The sequence below is a fragment of the Hyposmocoma kahamanoa genome, unplaced genomic scaffold (assembly GCF_003589595.1).
Source record: "Hyposmocoma kahamanoa isolate Upper Pololo Valley unplaced genomic scaffold, ASM358959v1 202, whole genome shotgun sequence".
NCBI classification, from domain to species: domain Eukaryota; kingdom Metazoa; phylum Arthropoda; class Insecta; order Lepidoptera; family Cosmopterigidae; genus Hyposmocoma; species Hyposmocoma kahamanoa.
In genome coordinates, this window is record NW_020653726.1 from 15,378,223 (window position 1) to 15,396,564 (window position 18,342).

Below are 18,342 nucleotides of genomic sequence, written 5' to 3' on the forward strand. Positions count from 1 at the left end.
TCTCTTTGTAATAAGTTTCAATTCCATTCGAAAAGTTGATTTTGTATTTCATGTAATTTTCTTTGTTACTTATTTAAACGAATCTTTGGATTGTTAAAAATAGCAATAAAGTGTAATGTAATTATATTTCTAGTAGAATACACGAAGTAGATTATACATAAATATAAAATACCAACTCTTCCTATAATAAAACAAGTATACAAAAATATTTTACTTTGTTCATAAATAGGTTTATAATAACTGCTGCAGATTTTTTCATCCGCCCTTTCTAGTAGTATAAGTTATAAGCACCTACGACACTTGTGAGTGAGCAAAGAATGAAGAAAGCTATTGGAACGGAAGAACACCTATGTGACTTTGGAACGTCGTTCCTTCGGAACGAGTCACGGTAACACTGTTTGCCCGCGGATCATCGTGATTTTTTCATCGTGACGTTATTTATCACCCACCTCTAGCTACGTGGAACGTGGAACACTTGCTTAGTTTGAAAATTCATGTTGTTTGCAACTTAGTGGAAGTAGTTTGTGATGGAAATTGCATATGGCCAAAGGCTAGACGCCATAGTGCCAAACTATAAGAGAACAAAAAAATTGTTATGATTTCATAATTTTAGCGCACTTTTAATATAATTATTGCCAATTAGGTAGTTGTTTTATCGCGTTGAATGATGTATGACGAAGAAAGTAAAACGCTGTGGTGTGGGAACTTGTCAGATCAAGTCACTGAGGAGATTTTATACGAGTTGTTTCTGCAGGTATATTTAATTTTGATTATTGCGCTATTACTCAAATTTCTAGGTTTGTTCTCAAATGAAACCGTTTTTTTTTGTTCCACAGGCTGGACCCCTGGAGCAAGTGAGGATAGCGAAAGATAGAGATGGTCGGCAGAAGAATTTTGCATTTATTACCTACCGGCACGCGGTTTCGGTACCGTACGCAATCTTCATATTCAAAGGTACAGCTCTTTTTCATAAGACACTGAACTTGCAATGTCGTGGGCGTATGGTGCCTTTGCCGCCGCCAATTCGATGTTACGGGCCGGAGACGCCACAGGAATTTGTGCCTAGTGGAAATGAGATACGTTCCCAATTCGCTGACATGGCATCGAGGCTGGAAGGCGAGGACTTGACAACGGTGCGACGGCCTCGAGAGCAGGACCGAGATGCCTTAGTAATGGCCAGTTTACAGGGCAATTGGCATAATAGGCATCACCCATATAGACACAATGACTTAAGACCTAGAGAAAGAGACCATAGAGAGAGGGATAGAGACAACAGAGCCTCAAACCACTGGAGAGATAGGAGGAACCATAGAAGAGGCAATTACCACCGGCGAGACTAAATAGCTTTAGTTCTTTTGAGATTTTTCAATGACAGAATGTTGCATATTCTCGCATTTCAGCTGGTATCTCTTAAGAACAAAATTAATTGGATACTAATAAGCAATACCGTGTCGACCAACATGATCAGAGTTTTGCGAACATGGCACCTTAACATTTTTTTCATTGTTTTTTATATTTTGTTCTAAAATTTACTTATAAATTGAAAACTTTTGCTGTTGTGCTTGTTGTTGCTGGGAAATTATAGTAATAAATCACAACTGTTCTTCATTCCCGAGGTGACAACCCAAAAGTTTTAATTTTACAAGTAAATTTGACATCAACCTCAAATACAACAAAAAGTCTATGTGCCATTTTCGCAAGACTATGTTCATATTGTTGACACATTATTGTTTATCAGTGTCCAACACAATACATTTAAGATGTTACATTTTTCAAAAGTAAAATAAAGCAATGAGCTTATTCCATCTTCACTTTCCTTGTTAATTGTCCCCTTTAATAAGAACTGTGGACTTCCGGTTGGGAACTGCAAGAGGCTGTTTGTGTTTTGGCGAATTTCCATTTTTATATCCCCTGTTGACCTATCTTATGTGTTTAGTTAACTGGTTTGTGGTTATTATACATTATATTGGTGAGTAGATAGATAAGTAGTTGCTTTATATTTGTGTTTGTCTTGTAAATGTCCGAGCCCCCCCGATCCTGGTGGAGGCGATGCCGAGCCACGTGCTCGGTCATCTCCGCCATTGTTTACACAATCCCAAGTGGACATAATGGAGTTAGACAATCCGGTCCAAAATAGAAAACGAGCCCCCGCAACCGAAGAAACATCCCTGCCCTCCAAAAAAACTAATACCGGGCAATCATCCCCTTCTATTCAATCTACATACAACAACCCAAAATTCTTGGACACGAAAATTAAGTACACGGACGATGATTCGGCCCCATTTATTGTTCACGTTAATAAAATTGTGTCGGATCAAGCGTCTGGAACGGCATTGCGCCCCATTAAATTTGGACATTTTTTGTATAAAATTAATGTTAAAAATATTATTAAAGATGGTGTGAAACGTGTTGGTAGAAATAGAATTTCCATTGAATTTAAATCTTATAACGACGCTAATGCTTTCCTTGAACACCCTGCTCTTTCCCCAGCTAAATATGAGGCAATTATTCCCAGCTACAGTGTAACCAGAATGGGTATTGTCCGGCAAGTTCCTGTAGAATGGACTCTGGAAGAATTAGTAGAAGCACTGGAGACACCAACAGGTTATGGCTCTATTGTTAGGGCTCGCAGGCTAAACAGGAAAACTTACAACAGTAATGGCTCGCCTTCATGGATCCCCACCCAGACAGTGGTACTAACCTTCTCTGGACAAAGACTGCCCTCCCATGTTTATTGTTTCTTTACCTCACTCCCAGTAGAAACATACGTCCTTCCAACGATCCAATGCAACAAGTGCTGCAGGTTTGGACACATCCAGACTCAATGCAGATCAGAAGCTCGTTGTTTTATTTGCGCACAAGCCCATGAGGGCATATCTTGCACCAAGGAAATTCCAACTTGTCTGTACTGCTCTGGTTGCCATAAAGCAACAGATCCCTTATGCCCTGAACAAATAAGACAGAAACATATTAAACTAGCTATGTCCCAGGATAATGTTTCATACTCTGAAGCATCTGCCAGATTTGCCCAAGTCCGAAGATCTTTTGCTGATACAGCAAGGGCGGACATTCGTGGTTTCCAACCCTCTCCAACCCCTCACTATGCTTCCCCCCTACCATCTTTCCCCGCAACTCAGTCCTCCGCAATCCATTCCTTACCGCAAAACAGTATATACTTCTAGACATCAACCCCTCCCTGCCTCTAGTCCAGGATTTAATCAGCAAGCTCATAGGGACATAGTTAAGCCTCCTAGGTCTCAACTCTCAAATGGTTGCGCATTGCCAAATACCCCCTCATTGCCGAATGATAATCTAATATCTTTACTTCTATCAACCATCATCAATCTTTTGGGTCGTTTTAGTGACGTCCCCCTACCGAACAATGTCAAAGACCAACTGTCTCAGCTCCTTAATCTTACCTTTTCCAATGGCTCCCATACTCCAATGGAACTGCCGGAGCAGCAAGAATAAAGAAAATGAAATATTATTTCTAATTAATAAATACTCTCCTGATGTTTTTACCGTTCAGGAGATGCGGCGTAGGCCTGGCGACCGAGTTCGGTTTCCGGGTTACTCGTGTCTCCGGGACGACAGAACAGATGGACAAGGAGGTTCGGCCCTCCTTGTGTCGCGATCTATTCCTTTCTCTCAGATCTCCCTCCCGCCCCATAGTGAACATATCAATGCAGTATCTGTCAAATCCCTCGAAGTAACTTACCTCTCGGTTTACATACCCCACCCCAACCATGCATGCCTTGCTGAGTTTTCTGATATTCTCTCCCATCTGAGCCTCCCGCTTATAATTTTGGGTGATTTTAATATCCACCACACTTCCTGGGGCTCATACTTTAATGACTATTTATCTTCCTCTTTCTTGGACATCATTGACAGATATGATCTCTGCATCCTTAATGATGGCTCCCCTACGCGTAGAGTTTATCCATCTCAAAATATTAGAAGCGCTGTCGATCTGTCCCTATGCACCCCATCCATATCCTCCCGACTTATCTGGACAATCTTGCCAGTAACACATGGCAGTGACCATTTCCCCATCATCATAGAGTCAACACAGCACCGTGTGGACCGTAGTAATGTGCACGGTATTCCACGCATTCATTTAAAATTCAATTTGGCAAAGGCTGACTGGTCAAAATATAGTAGTATTTTAGAACAAAAAACCCAACATCTTCCTGTAGTCAATCCTGACAATGTCCTCTCAGTTTATATTGATTTTAGAAATTGCCTGCTCACATCAGCAGAAAAATCCTTCCCTACCAAAAATATATATAAGGGGTACCCTCCATCTCCACCTTGGTGGGATTCCGAATGCACTGTAGTCTGCAAAGAAAGAAAAACAGCGGAACTTATATATGCCCAGACAATGTCAGAATCCAATTTTATAATATACCGTGCAGCTGCAGCAAAAGCTACAAGAACACTAAGTTCTAAAAAAAAAATTTGGCTGACATAGATTTTGTGCAACTCTCTCACCAAGGTCCCCCCCTTCATTAGTTTGGAGGAATATCAAAAGATTTAGGGGTGCTATGTCTTGCACCAGCAACATTAGTTCCAATGACACCGCAGAGTGGCTTGATCAATTTCAAAATAAACTGGCTCCTCCTTCAGTTCCTACAGACATTGCAATCCGTTCGGGTGTACCCCCATCATTTTCCCCACACACAGTTTTTGATGATCCATTCTCTCGAGAGGAACTCGAAGCAGCTCTGGGAGGCCTCATTGATTCTGCCCCTGGGGTGGATGGGATTCCATACTCTTTTATTATTAACAGCGGTAATGCAAATAAAGAGTTGTTCCTTAGTATCCTCAATTGTATATTTGTAACAGGGCTCCCTCCAGAAGAATGGAAAACACAAATTGTTATACCCATATTAAAACCTGGTAAACAAAGTAATGGCCCTAATGGATATAGACCCATAGCCCTTTCCTGCACAATGTCCAAAGTCCTAGAACATCTTATCAAAAATCGCCTTGAGTGGATTGTGGAGAGCAAGGGTATACTGGCCAAAAGCCAATTCGGTTTCCGGAAAGGCGTTAGTACAATGGACAGTCTAAGCATCTTCCTGACTGACATCTGGATTGGTTTATCTAAACGGGAGCATATAATTGGAGTATTTTTAGATATATCATCAGCGTATGATAATGTTTTGCTTCCGCTACTCAGGCAGAAACTGCTCAATCTGAGTATTCCCGTGAGGCTTGTTAATATAATTTTTAATCTCCTCTTTGCCCGTTCAATCCAAGTGAGTGTTAACAACTTACTTTTACCACAAAGGACCGTTTGGAGAGGCCTCCCACAGGGGTCAGTTTTAAGCCCATTTCTTTACAGCATCTACACATATGACCTTGAGCTGTCGCTCAATCCATTTTGCAACGTTCTCCAGTATGCCGATGATTTGGCCTTATACATTTCAGATAGCAATACCGAAACTGCCTCTGCCCGCCTTAATTCTGCTCTGGACTACCTCTATGGTTGGCTATCCGACCACGGCCTTTCGTTGTCGGTCGAGAAAAGTAACATGGTCATCTTTTCCCGTGCGAGAAATACTCCTAATACTATTATTAAATATGATAATCAGCCCATTCCTTTGAAAACTCAAGCCAAATTCCTTGGAGTTATATTTGATTCAAAAATGACAGGTGTTCAACACATTACACATATTCTTAAAAAATGCGAGAAAAATATTAATATTCTCCGTTCACTGTCTGGAGCATGGTGGGGAGCACACCCACAGTGCCAGAAACTACTGTACAATGCTTTAATTCGATCTCACCTAGACTACGGAGCTTTTCTACTGGAACCATGTAACAAATCCTCTTTAAGTGCCCTAGACAAAATACAATATAAGTCTCTCCGAATTGTAGTAGGAGCTATGAAATCTTCTCCCACTAACGCCCTACAGGTGGAATGCTCGGACCCCCCTTTATCCATTAGAAGGCAATATTTGGCAGACAGATTCCTTTTCAAAGTTATCCAAAATTCATCCCATCCGCTTATCGATAAACTTCATCAATTATCAGAATTTATATCATACGATAAATTCTGGACACATAAAACGACTCCATCCTTGTTCCGAAGCTTCCTTAAATTTCTGCGACTTCCTTCTCCAGTGCACCAATGTGTCCTAAACCCTCTATTTGACAATCCTTATCACTCACTAGTATATCAACCTGATATCTCTCTTGACGTAGGCATCAGTAAAAAATCCACTGATGCTGAGGTTCGGTTACAGGACTACATCAGTAAAAAATGGAACAACTGGCTTGTTATGTACACAGATGCCTCAAAGCTATCTGATCAAGAGTGTGTTGGTGCTGCTGTTTGGATTCCCAAATATAAAATAATTCTTAAATTTAAATGCCCACCGGTCTCTTCAGTCTTTTCGGGTGAAGCCATTGCTATCCTTGAGGCTCTCCTATATACAGAGTCGCATAATGTTGATAAAACTGTCATTTTATCAGATTCTAAAAGTTGTCTCCAGTCTATTTTGTCCAACCCCTTCCGTAATAAATCCAACTTCCCTTGTATCCTGAAAATTAGAGACGTGTTATACAGGTGCCACCTTCAAGGAATTAGAGTTTCCTTGGCCTGGATCCCAGGCCATTCAGGAATAGTAGGTAACGAAGCCGTTGACCTGATGGCCAAAGATGCCACTAATAATAGTTGCCTCACTCACCCTCAAGTATTTTGTCATGACTTATTCTCATTAGCAACCCAAAAGATGATGTCATCATGGCTCGCCGAATGGAAAGAGTCTAGTAAGGTGAAAGGAAAATATTACGCCGACATTCAAAATTTTATTCCTAAGAAGCCTTGGTTCTTCGAATACAATGAAGCATCTAAATTTTGCACCTCCACTTTATGTCGACTAAGGCTGGGCCACTCAAGTACTCCTGTACATTTAGCCAAAATTAGGATTAGGGACAACTCACTTTGTGAATGCGGGCTTGATGATGGTTCTCCAGACCACATCTTTTTCAATTGTCCCAAATATTCTGTTTCACTGTATGATATCCTTCCCCCATACATTCCCAAACCCACAAATTTTAAAACACTCCTTAATTATGTTAACTCCCCTTTTATTGTTATCCTATGTAATTATATAACTAGCAATAACATAAAATTATAATGTGTTTGTTCTATCTAACATACTAACACTTGTGTTTATATATTGTGTCCGTCCTTTCAGGTAAATCAACAGCTCCGCAGCATCAAAATTTAATTTCTATGTATTAAAACTTGCATTTCTCACATTGTCCTCCCACAAGACTCGTTGTACCGTAGTAACACAGCTGCAGTAGCCCTTACATTCTGCTAAGCGGAAAACTCGACACTGGCGAAATCTTAAAAAGAAGGAACCGCCATTGAGCAAAACGAAGAAGAAGAATAAGAACTGTCATGATTTTTTAAAGAAAACAAATTGTTTCTTTGGCAGGGGAAAATGTATTTAATTATGTAATAAAGAAAGCTTGTGAAGCTTAAATGCTTGTTTGCAGAACAGTGTTAATATTGACGCTTGAAAGGAAAAATGGGATAACTAACACTTTTGGTCAAATTGAATATATGACCCAAAAGTGTCGCTTATCCCGTTTTGCCTCTCAAGCATCGACATGTAAACTCATTTACAATAACTTTTTTCTGATGTAGAAAAACAATTACTTACTATTTTTGTTCATATAATGTATGAGATTAAAATGAAAACTTGTGTCAATTTCCCAGTCATAATATAAACCACTAAAATTTTGTTTCAACTGTTCAGTACTTAGTATCATTTTATTAAATTTACATTTCATAAAAGAAAAACTAGAATTAAGTGGGATTCGTGCCAGACGTACCTAATTGTGCAAAAAGGCGGTGACTAAAAGGTATTCGTTTGACAACCCACTCTGTCGGAATTTGCCACACAAAGGGTTTAAGAACACAGGCAAAACAAATAAAAAGCAGTTAATTTTTTAGACCTTTATTAATATATATCTGTTCGATTAATATACTCCCGGACACATAATTCGCGCCACCTCGCATTTTTGTCGTAAAAGGCTAGAATACAAAAATAGTGTTATCATCGAAGAAAAAGTTTTCCCCCGGTTTTGCAAAACCAAATTCCCAACAAGGACTTATGGAAAAGAAGTTTAGTATACTAGTTTCAAATTTGTGTAATAGGTTTTGATCAATTAAACATTGTTTAAGCTTAGGGCACTTAATACTAAATATGCGTGTTGGCTCGAATTATGTGTCCGGAAGTATATATAAGTATATGTACATAGTCATCTTTAACAGTTCAGTTTTACATGCTTGCCTTTTTTCTTGCAATTTATTCGCGTTGCTTTCTATGTATGTTCGTCCAATATTATTCCCATCTCAACCAGAAATCCTTCAAATTCGCCCTAAAAATATTTTTAAAAAGGCTAAGTGGTTCACATCGATCAATAGGGTGACGCGTCACGTACTTTTGCCTAAAGTAAGGCAGGTTGGATCGTCTGGACCTTGGTATGGGTAAAATCCCTTTTTTTATTTTAAGATGTAGGCCATAAACTCGCCTGATGGAAAGTGAAAAAAAAAAAGGTTTAGGGCGCCTTCGAATTAGATACTTGTGCAAACGCAACTGTGGCGCGGCAAGCGCGACTGTGGCTTTTCAATAATTTTTAGTTCACTTAATGTGACTACAAAAGTGGCGCGACGACAGTGACGTTGCAATTAGCGATATGCGATTTTGAATGTTACGAATATTAATCATTCGAATGGGCAAGTCATTCGCCTAAGTCAAATCCAAACAAAATCATGCGATACGAGTCGAATGATTTTTATCTCTGAACTACTCGAAACTCCACCAGCCGTGTCCGTATGAAAATATCCCGGTCCCCGTCACGTTTACAGTATTTACCATTATGTCTATAGAACTTACTAATAGAATTTACTAATGCTTATTAGCAGTGATCGGCATTGTTAGTCTACCTAAAGTATGAACGTTTTGTTAGTATGAACTACCCATTTCTACGTCAATGTGTACAAAATTTCTTTTTTTGCTGTTTGTTTTCTAAACATTCCAAAATTTTTATCTCATGTTTATTTTATAAATGACTGTAGTGTTTAAATACGTAAGTACAGAAATAATAACTTGTCGCCAATGTGCTCAAATTTCAATAAATAATACGCATATTCAAATATAATCAGTTTCGAGAAGTCCCAGGATTCGTAGAAGGGAATGTCCACGTTATTATTTAGTTTAGGTAAATTAACCCCCTCAATTCCGATCACCGCTGATGAGTAATGATCATTCGGATCATCCCAATACGAAAATTAGTAGGTTACTTATTCGTCATTCGAATGTCAGGATTAGCAATTAATAATGATTTCGATACAATCGCATATCGCTAGCTGCAACGGCGCTTCTAAATATTTTATGAAAATTTGTAGTGGCGCGGCTGCAGCGCCACAATAGTGTTAATACAGCGCTTCTATAAGCATCTAATTTGAAGGCGCCCTTAGGCCGGAAAGATCAAAGTCAAATATGTCTCTTATTGAATCCAACTTTGGCTTAGATCCTTTCATCAAATATCAAGTTTAATGTAAGGGTGCGTACAGATCTTGCAAATGGACCGCAAAAGCGCTGCACTTGTCACATCTCACGCAAGTATGGCTGCGCGCGAGAGGCACGAGAACAAATGCCTCTACAACGAGTTTACTTAATGTGACTGTTGTCGCTAGGGATGGCGTAAATTACTTCTCAACTTTGTATGGAAAATTATACGCGCCCCTAGCGCCACAAGAAGAAACAACGTTTTGCATACAAACATTTTACGCAGTCGCTCGCTAGCGATAACTGTCACTTTAATCTCAAGATAGAGGTACAGATCGCACTACGTAATGCACGTGTGCATCTCGCGAGCCTTTCGCAAATAGGCGCATTCGCCAGATTTGTACGCATCCTAAAGATTTCAAAAAATATGTTTACTAGTTTTGGACATTCGAAACCGTTCAAAAAATTGTAAAAACTTTTTATTTCAAGTAAGTTACCTTAAACTAGTAATTTGGCTGAAAACTTTTAAAACTAAATTGAATTTTTTTTCTCTGAATAAGCTGCACCTTTTATGTAATTGGTTAATTACCAATGTTTTAAATAAGTAGACAAAGAAGAAAATAGTTTCGGAGATCAAATTCAGTTTAGTAATGTACAAAATGTTAATCTATAGGTGTACCAGAATCTGATGCCACTTAGACAAAGTTAAATTTGTAGTGGGCAACATGAATATAGTAGGAAAAAATGTACTACTTAGATACTTCGTTGACCAAAATTTATCAATCCTCCTACACATGTTTCAAGATCTATATGAATTTGTGTGTAAGAAAAGTAAATAATTTCTGACACATTTAAAATTAAACAAAAAATATATAACATTGTGGGTGATAGATTTATTTATGTTTGTAGTTTGAAGTAACTCGCATTTAACCCATTTGGACCCAAATACCGACTAGTTACGAAATTAAAAAAAAACTTTAATAACGTAACTACTGGCTAGCAAGAAAAAACCAATCAAAAATATTTATTATACTTGAAAAAAAAAAACACCGTCAAATGAGGCCAATGAGCATATGAGTGGTATTTTTCGAAACATCCTTTTTCGATGCACAACGTTTGGAGGCATTTTTTACATTGCCAACGAGCTATCACGTGGCACTCGATGCATCGTAACTGGCTTGGCAGTTTTTGAGGAAAGTGTCCAACACCATCTAGATTCATACTAGGCACTACTGAAGAAGGTTTACGACGCCTTCCATCTGGTCTTTTAGTGCCTGCATTCCTCAAATAAAATCTGGCGAAACTTCGTCGAAACTGGAGCTGGTCTAGTTTGTCTTCAGCGGCCAAGACATGCAGACGCCAAGTATTAGCTATAGTCAAATCTAGCATGTAGGTAAACAAAACCCACCACCACTTTTTGCTTCGTATAGCTGATCTGTATACTGCGATTGATTGGTCAGCTTGATCAACTCCGCCCATGCCTTTGTTGTAGTTCTGGAACACAAAAGGGATGTCTACTTCTACCTTTCTTCCTTCTGCAGAATTCCATCGTTTTACCTTGTTCAGAGGGTAAACAGAATCGTAATTGATACCCGTGGCACAAATACTGTTTTCAACCCAACACACAAACAAAATTTGATTGATTGTTTCGAATCGGTAATCAAAATTGTTCTTATGAACTGCTTAGCTGGGTGACGTCCAAAATATTTCACCATTGATTCATCTACCGATAGATGTTCATGGACTACCCCCCACTGAAGGAATTTTTTGATTAGCAAGTCAGCAAGTGGTCGAATTTTGAACATCTTATCGGTGGATCCGGCAGCAGCTTCATTATAGCAGAAATGTAAGAATTTCTTTATTAACCATAAATATGTTTATTGACATTGCTTTGGAGATAACAGTAATATTGCAGTCATCATCTAGAGACCAGCAGAATCGTTCTCATGGAAGTGAATGATATCCAGTCAAGAGTAAAATACCAAAAAGTACTCTCAGGTCACCATAGACCATAGATGTTATGTGGAAATCATGGTTGTTGTGTTGGGCAGCATATAGCTTTGTATTCATAACTATCATGTCAAAAACTTCCGTTTAAAAAATAGCGACTGGTGTTTGATCTTTGAGCTCGTGTATAACATTGGTCCTCCGACTCTGAACATTATTCCCAGTCGAAGGCATGTTACCATACGAACCATCACATTTGCGCCAACGTGGTTCCTGACTTTCAATTCTCCTGTATCTTTGTAAAGGTTCATCATCACTACTATCCCATTCATCATTGTTCCTGGAATTGAAAATTTCAACTCTCCCTGGGATATCACGCGATATCTTCATCCCCTTCTTCTTCATCTGTGAGAAAGCTCGGATCTGGAGGAATAGCTACTAAATCGTAACTAACTTCATCATCATCATCTTCTTCATTTAAAATATTTTCAATGACTTCCTAAACTCCTCGATAGTCATTTACAACATCAAACGATCGTTTAGTCTTTGTTTACGCTGAAACTCAACCTACGAATAAACAAATAAATATATGTACCAATCAGCCCATTGGACCCAATTGGGGACACCCCACTAAAATACCGCCACTAATGCTCAATTTTTAGAAATTTCTTGATTTAATGGTATTATTTATTAGTAGAACCTGTTGACAAGTGAAACTTTTAAAAATATATGAAAAATTCTAAAGTAAATACAAAAAAATATTGACTTATCTTTGGACAATTACCTATTATCTCAATGAAGTAAATAAAATCACCAATTTCACCCACTTAGTCCAATTAATCACAGTATAATAACTTGTATCACAAAACCATACTGTTTGACATTAAAATTGTGTTTCTAAACAAACGGTGACTAAAATAAGTAAAAAATGTGGGTACTTATAAAAACGTCCCCGTATGGGGACAGTGGGTCTAAATGGGTTAAAGTACGCCATTTGACTTTTTTTTACCAATCATTGTCTACACACTGCTGTAGTGTTGCCGACAAGTACCAACAAAAATGACATTATCACAAACATTGATTTGGTTTCGTTAAAATTTCAAAGATGTAAGTTTATTTACTCCTACTAATCGGCAAGATTTAAGACCCGCTTCTAAATCGTGAATACGTCACAAACGTATGCACCTAATTCGTCGCTGATTTTGCGATAAACATTATTAATTTTATTTGCTTGGGATTGAAGCGGATTCTCAGTAATTATTACTACAAAATGGTTATTTTTTTTTTCTTTTAAATGCTTTGGCTCCATCGAAATAATCAATGATTTCGCCAATGTCAAATAAAAATGACTATGTACGGTAGTTTTGTAAAAATATGACTTCTTCTCCTTCTTTATAATGTTACAACCCCGACGATACCATCGATAAATCCGCCAATACCAAGTTAAGGAATGCATGCGTTTTTAACTCAAAATTTGACCAGTGAATTTCGACAAAATTCACTGAGAAGATCTACAAAAGAGTACAACAGACTATTACAGAAACAATTTTTTTTTTAATAAACTTACACAGGACATAGACAAAGGAAAAGTGGACTAACGTTAAGAGGAAGTTGATATTGACGGGACGGGGGATTTTATAGGGGAGGATCACTATGTGGTCTGTGGGGAGGATATACAGAGGAGTGACGATTCGATTACAGTCAATATAATTGCCCGTGGGCTACCCAGGTGAACCAACCGGGTGGTCTACGGGCAAGAGGCGTCAAAAAACAGGTGCTCGAAGGTACCCTCTGTCAGACCGCACTCGCACAGAGAGTGGTCTCGAACACGAATCTTAGCCAAGAACACAGGAGTACGTATGTGAGCTAAGCGAAGGCGAATAATGCAGAGAGAGGGGATATTTTTCGGGTTCGATTTCCTAATGAAGAACCAAGGTTTAATGGGAAGTTGGATTTTGCCATAATGTTTACCCACAGCTTGGCGGGAAGACATTTGTGGGCGAGCTTTAGCGTCATGAGGAAAACATCGGTCATACATTAAAGTTTATTGACGTTTTATTGTTCTAATATTTAATGCCATGAGATTCTGGTACGCGTACACTACGTGCGGCGCACTATAAATTTCCGGAATGAATAAGAAAAAAATACTATAAATGGCATTGACTTACAAATAAATGTTCAGAAATGAATTTATTGTTTCTCAAAATATTCTCCGTTAGCGTTAATGCACTTTTTCATACGAATGAACCAATTTTGAAAACATTTATGCCACTCCTCCGTGACAAGCTCTGAAACATATTTTTTATACTCTTCGACAGCCTCTTTAGGTGATGAAAATCGTTGACCGCGTAACTGGTTTTAATGTTTTTGTTTGTCTGGCCGTGTGAGAACTGGCATTATCGTGGTGCAAGATGATACGGCGTTTACGGTTATTTTTACGGAGTTTTTCAGTAACGTCCGGCAAATAAATGGTCGTGTACCAATCAGTATTCACGGTATAACGATTCTCCAAAACAACAGTAGCCACGTGTCTAGTTTTAAGAAGCACTCATCCGTCTAGAGGCACTTCACACGCGCGGCTTTTGGTTGACTTCGGCTCATCTCGAAAGTCCCATACGCTCGATTGCTGCTTTGTTTTCGGATCTTAACTATAAATCCATGTTTCTTCACCTGTTACTATGTCCCATACCAAATTTGACGCCCCTTCGTTGAATCTGGTAAACATTGCATTGCACCAAGTGACGCGATCCGTTTTTTGAGCCTCAGCCTAATTGCGTGTGATCCACCGAGAGCACACCTTTTTCACACCCAATGTTTGTGTAGTATTGATTGTATTTGACTAATGTCTGATGATTGATGCCATAAGATGTCCGAATCTCATGGTATGTCACATGCCTGCCTGTTTTGATTATACGGCGTGCAGCATCGATGTTTTTGTTGTTCACAGCAGTGGACGGGCGACCATCACGAAATTCATCACCAAGATTCACATGACCGAGTTTGAATTCTGCAAACCAGCTATAAATAGTCGTCTTGCATGGTACTTTATTGCCAAAAGCAGTTTGAAGTCGAGCGAAGCTCCGCTGAGCTGTTAAATTACACTTAGGGTCGTATTCTAGAACTCTACTCAATGCTCAAGTCAGGATTGCACTGGAAATACGACTCTAATGGCAGGGACTTGTGTATGATTTCGAGTGCTTTAAACCATACTCAAATCCTGACTTGAGCATTGAGTCGAGTTCTAGAATACGACCCTTAAAGTCGTAGAAAATCATACTACGAAAATTTTCACGAGTTAAATCCATGATGTAGACAACCAATTTCTAAAATGACGCCACAATGTAAAAATAAGTGACAGTCAGGTGAAACAAACTGTATTCTACAGCCGAAGAATTCCGTTTTCAAATGTTGTAATTACTTTTTAAATATTGTTTATGTAAGTGGCCAATTCCGGAAACTTATAGTGCGCCCTATGTAGATGTTATTTAAATGAAGGTAAGTTACCTACGTATACTTACGAGTTTTGTTTTGTATTTGTAAAGGACGTAACCGATTATTTCATAAATAAAAGCGATGGATATAAAGTATAACACCAGAGAGAATAGTTTTTCAGGCAGTTCTACGAAATCGGCACCCATGATCTTGACGATTAAGTATGTGCCAAGTACTCCTCGAACTGTTAGGAATAACATCAAGTACGTCACTTCAATAATTTTAAATAAAATGGTTTCGTTATACCCATGGTGTCGGAGGAACCTACAAATGAAAGTTATTGTAAAAGGACTGTATGGAGTATAGTTAAAATCCGACCTCAAAAGTTTGTTGAGGTTTTGTTTGTTATTTGTTGTTGTTACTTGTCAAGTTTTGTTGAAATCGGTTCAAAGAATGTGGCTGAAATACAATAAACTGGATTCATCCCTTAATTTGAATGAGATCACTACTTTCGTTCTAGAGTTCGTCCAGGGTAGTAGGTACTGCCACCTCTTCTATTTATTCCGCCAAGTAGTATTATTCGGATTACTACTCGGCCAGGGTAAGGGTGCTGCTGGAATTACAGGCACATGAGACTTTTCAACTTATCTCTCAGGGTGACGGGCAGTGGCAGTGCCCTGTCATGAACAGGTGTGACGCTTACCGACAGACGCACGACTTGTTCGTCCGTCACTTAGTATCAAAAAACCCCTTTCTAACAAAAAAAGAATCATTAATATCGGTTCACAAATCGACGCCTTACTCGTATCTTTAAAAAAAAGAGTCATTATTCAGGAGATGACAAAACGTTCTTTTATTTTAAATTTCTTATCAAGGGGGTTAATTTGGATGCATTACTTTAAGAATGGGCGAAAGCCAGTGTGTGAAAATGAAGGAAATGTGATGTAGAATCTGCCTGCAACATTTGTATATACAATCCATTTTTTGCATTGCAGCAACTTTGTGCTATAAGATACGAGTTTGAGTACGAGTGTGATACAAAAGAAAACAGTCGAATTGGGAACCTCCTGCTTTTTTTAAGTCGGCTGAAAATTAATATTTGTCCCAATTGAATAAAGCAAATATACTTGGACATTTAGAGGAACTCTAAAAGAAGGTGGAGTTACGATCATGTGCACCACTAGCCACGTATGCCTACCTATAAAAACCGTATTGTTATAACGTTTTAAGTTCACTCGATTAACGTTTTCGAACAATAAAACAACGTTTAATTGAAATCAAAAGACGATTGAAGTCATTCTTCTTTCAATTTAAATTCTAAGATTCTGCGACCAGTGGTTCATAATAATATGAACATTCTTATCAATATATCATTTAACATAATATTCTTAATTCAACCGAGTTGGTTTCAAAGTGGCCACCGCAAAGACAATGATTTACTGCAAAAGTTGTCAGAAAATTAAATTATTGAAGAAAAATTAAAATCTAAGATCTGGCAGTATGGCTAATTAGATCTTAGCCTGTTCCGAAAGACGAAAAATTTTATTACATAATTCAGCATTTTTTAGAGTTCCTCTAAATATATCCATGATTGAATTACAAACCAGCGTGCTTGCAATAGTGGGTTAGTGATTTCCATGAACCCTAAAGCACAAGCAAAGGCGCATCCATGGTTTTCTTTACCCATATACGTATTGATACCGCTCAAGGCGCTAAAGTGATGGAACAACATCAGTTTGTTGTCTGTCCAGTATATTAGGCACCACAGAAGGTCGAACGCGAAGTACCCCCATGACCACACCATCAGAGCGTAATGGTGGTGCATTGTTTTCTCTGAAACCAGTCCAATACGTCTATAATTTAGGTACTTTGATGAACAATGCTTTACAATTTTGAACAAATAAATAATAATTGAGATGGTTGTAAGGGCGGTTGAATGGAAAAAGGGCTAAATGACATTTTTCAAATCTTTCAGGGTATAGCGTTACAAAATTCGCAAAATTCATAAACAAAAAATCGTCTTTTTAAACAAAATTAAATCTACTATTTCAGAAATAAGTGTTGTGAATGTATTTATGCTAGTTTACATAGAAAAATCTGTTGTATTATACAAATACATTGCATCATATCAGTGTATCCGTCGTTAGTTAGTCAGTATGATTCAGTCATTTTACAATGTTACATATATCGACGGATTTTATAACGATTAACATTTCACAAACTTTCTTTTCTTTCATTTAACAAATTCCTTAAAAACTTCCTGCAATTTCGCAAAAGTCAAACACAATAAGTCAGTACAAATTAATGATAATGGTAAACTAAAAATGAGAAATTGTAACAAAAATTCTTTTCACTTACCCATTAGCCTGCATCTCGTTAGGGAAAACAGTCCGCACTGATAAGTACCGGCCACTGCGGCTACGCTGCCATGCAGAAGCGTCACCGCCCTCGAACACCATTCTGGCGATTCGTCTGGATTTCTTTTGAGTGCAAACCAAAGATAAAGAATTCCCCAGAAGAGAAACGACAATGACTTGAAGAGCGTCGAAACAGATAAATCCATTCAGGACATTGTTTCAAAGATTATTGGATGGCGGTTGAACTTTATATTTTACTAGGGTACCATGGTGCTGTGGTTACGGTTGTTATTTACAATGATAGTATCAGAGCTGACTTAGAATACCATATTAATGGTATTGTGTGGTATTTAATATCGTAAAATATTTAAGCGACAGAAATAAGGCCACAGGGAATCGCGTTGGCATTGCGTGACACTGACGGTAATCCAATCACCGCCAAGTAGATTTTGATTATTTTCAAGCAGGTTTAATACGTTACACACACACAAGCAAGATCAATGAATCATTGGAAACTTGTTGCAGACATATTTGTGAGTTGTTTGGTTTTTTTTGCTGATGAAGGTTTTTTATTTATCAGCGGATCGGATGCTGGTGCTGATTTTAGATATTTAAAAAAAAGTGAAAAATGTACAGATCTGTCTTGAATCTACTCGAAAAAGCTTTTTCAATGATTTTGATTTCTTCAATGAAATTGTGAAATTTGTTATAAAGAAAAAAATACTTGCATAACATCAATCAGCCTGCCTAGCTTTGCTAATTGTACTGACATTTCTGAAAGGTTGAACCCAGCTGCTTTTTGGGCTTGCAGTCTGTTTCTGGATGGTTTGTAAATCAATGTCACGATGCGAATATCAATGCGGATACGATATTTTAATTTATACGGATTATCAGCGGTTGCCAATGCTAATTATGCTGATGTTGGCAACAACTCTGTTTCAAAACGACGAAAATTGGTCAGGACAGTAAAATACGAGTTAATTTCTATGCATTTAATAATTTTTCAAGTTTTACAAACAGCTCGTTTTTAAAACATAATTAATGTATATTTATGAAAGTTCGCTCCGTGG

At 38.1% G+C, this 18,342-nt stretch overlaps 2 protein-coding genes across 2 annotated transcripts; one reads left to right on the forward strand and one right to left on the reverse strand.

Annotated features, from left to right (window-relative positions):
• Positions 1-634: 634 nt before the first annotated feature.
• On the forward strand, positions 635-7,292 carry LOC113226847 (RNA-binding protein 7). Its single transcript, XM_026459625.1, has 3 exons — positions 635-754; positions 837-1,969; positions 7,209-7,292. The coding sequence occupies exons 1-2, from the start codon at positions 665-667 to the stop codon at positions 1,338-1,340; spliced, it is 594 nt and encodes a 197-aa protein (XP_026315410.1). The 5' UTR covers positions 635-664; the 3' UTR covers positions 1,341-1,969; positions 7,209-7,292.
• An 862-nt stretch (positions 7,293-8,154) lies between these two features.
• LOC113226881 (transmembrane protein 136-like) lies at positions 8,155-17,695 on the reverse strand. The gene is made up of 4 exons (XM_026459676.1): positions 17,274-17,695; positions 16,520-16,748; positions 15,002-15,239; positions 8,155-8,403 (listed from the first exon to the last, which is right to left on the reverse strand). The coding sequence occupies exons 1-4, from the start codon at positions 17,476-17,478 to the stop codon at positions 8,347-8,349; spliced, it is 729 nt and encodes a 242-aa protein (XP_026315461.1). The 5' UTR covers positions 17,479-17,695; the 3' UTR covers positions 8,155-8,346.
• Between the last annotated feature and the right edge of the window lie 647 nt (positions 17,696-18,342).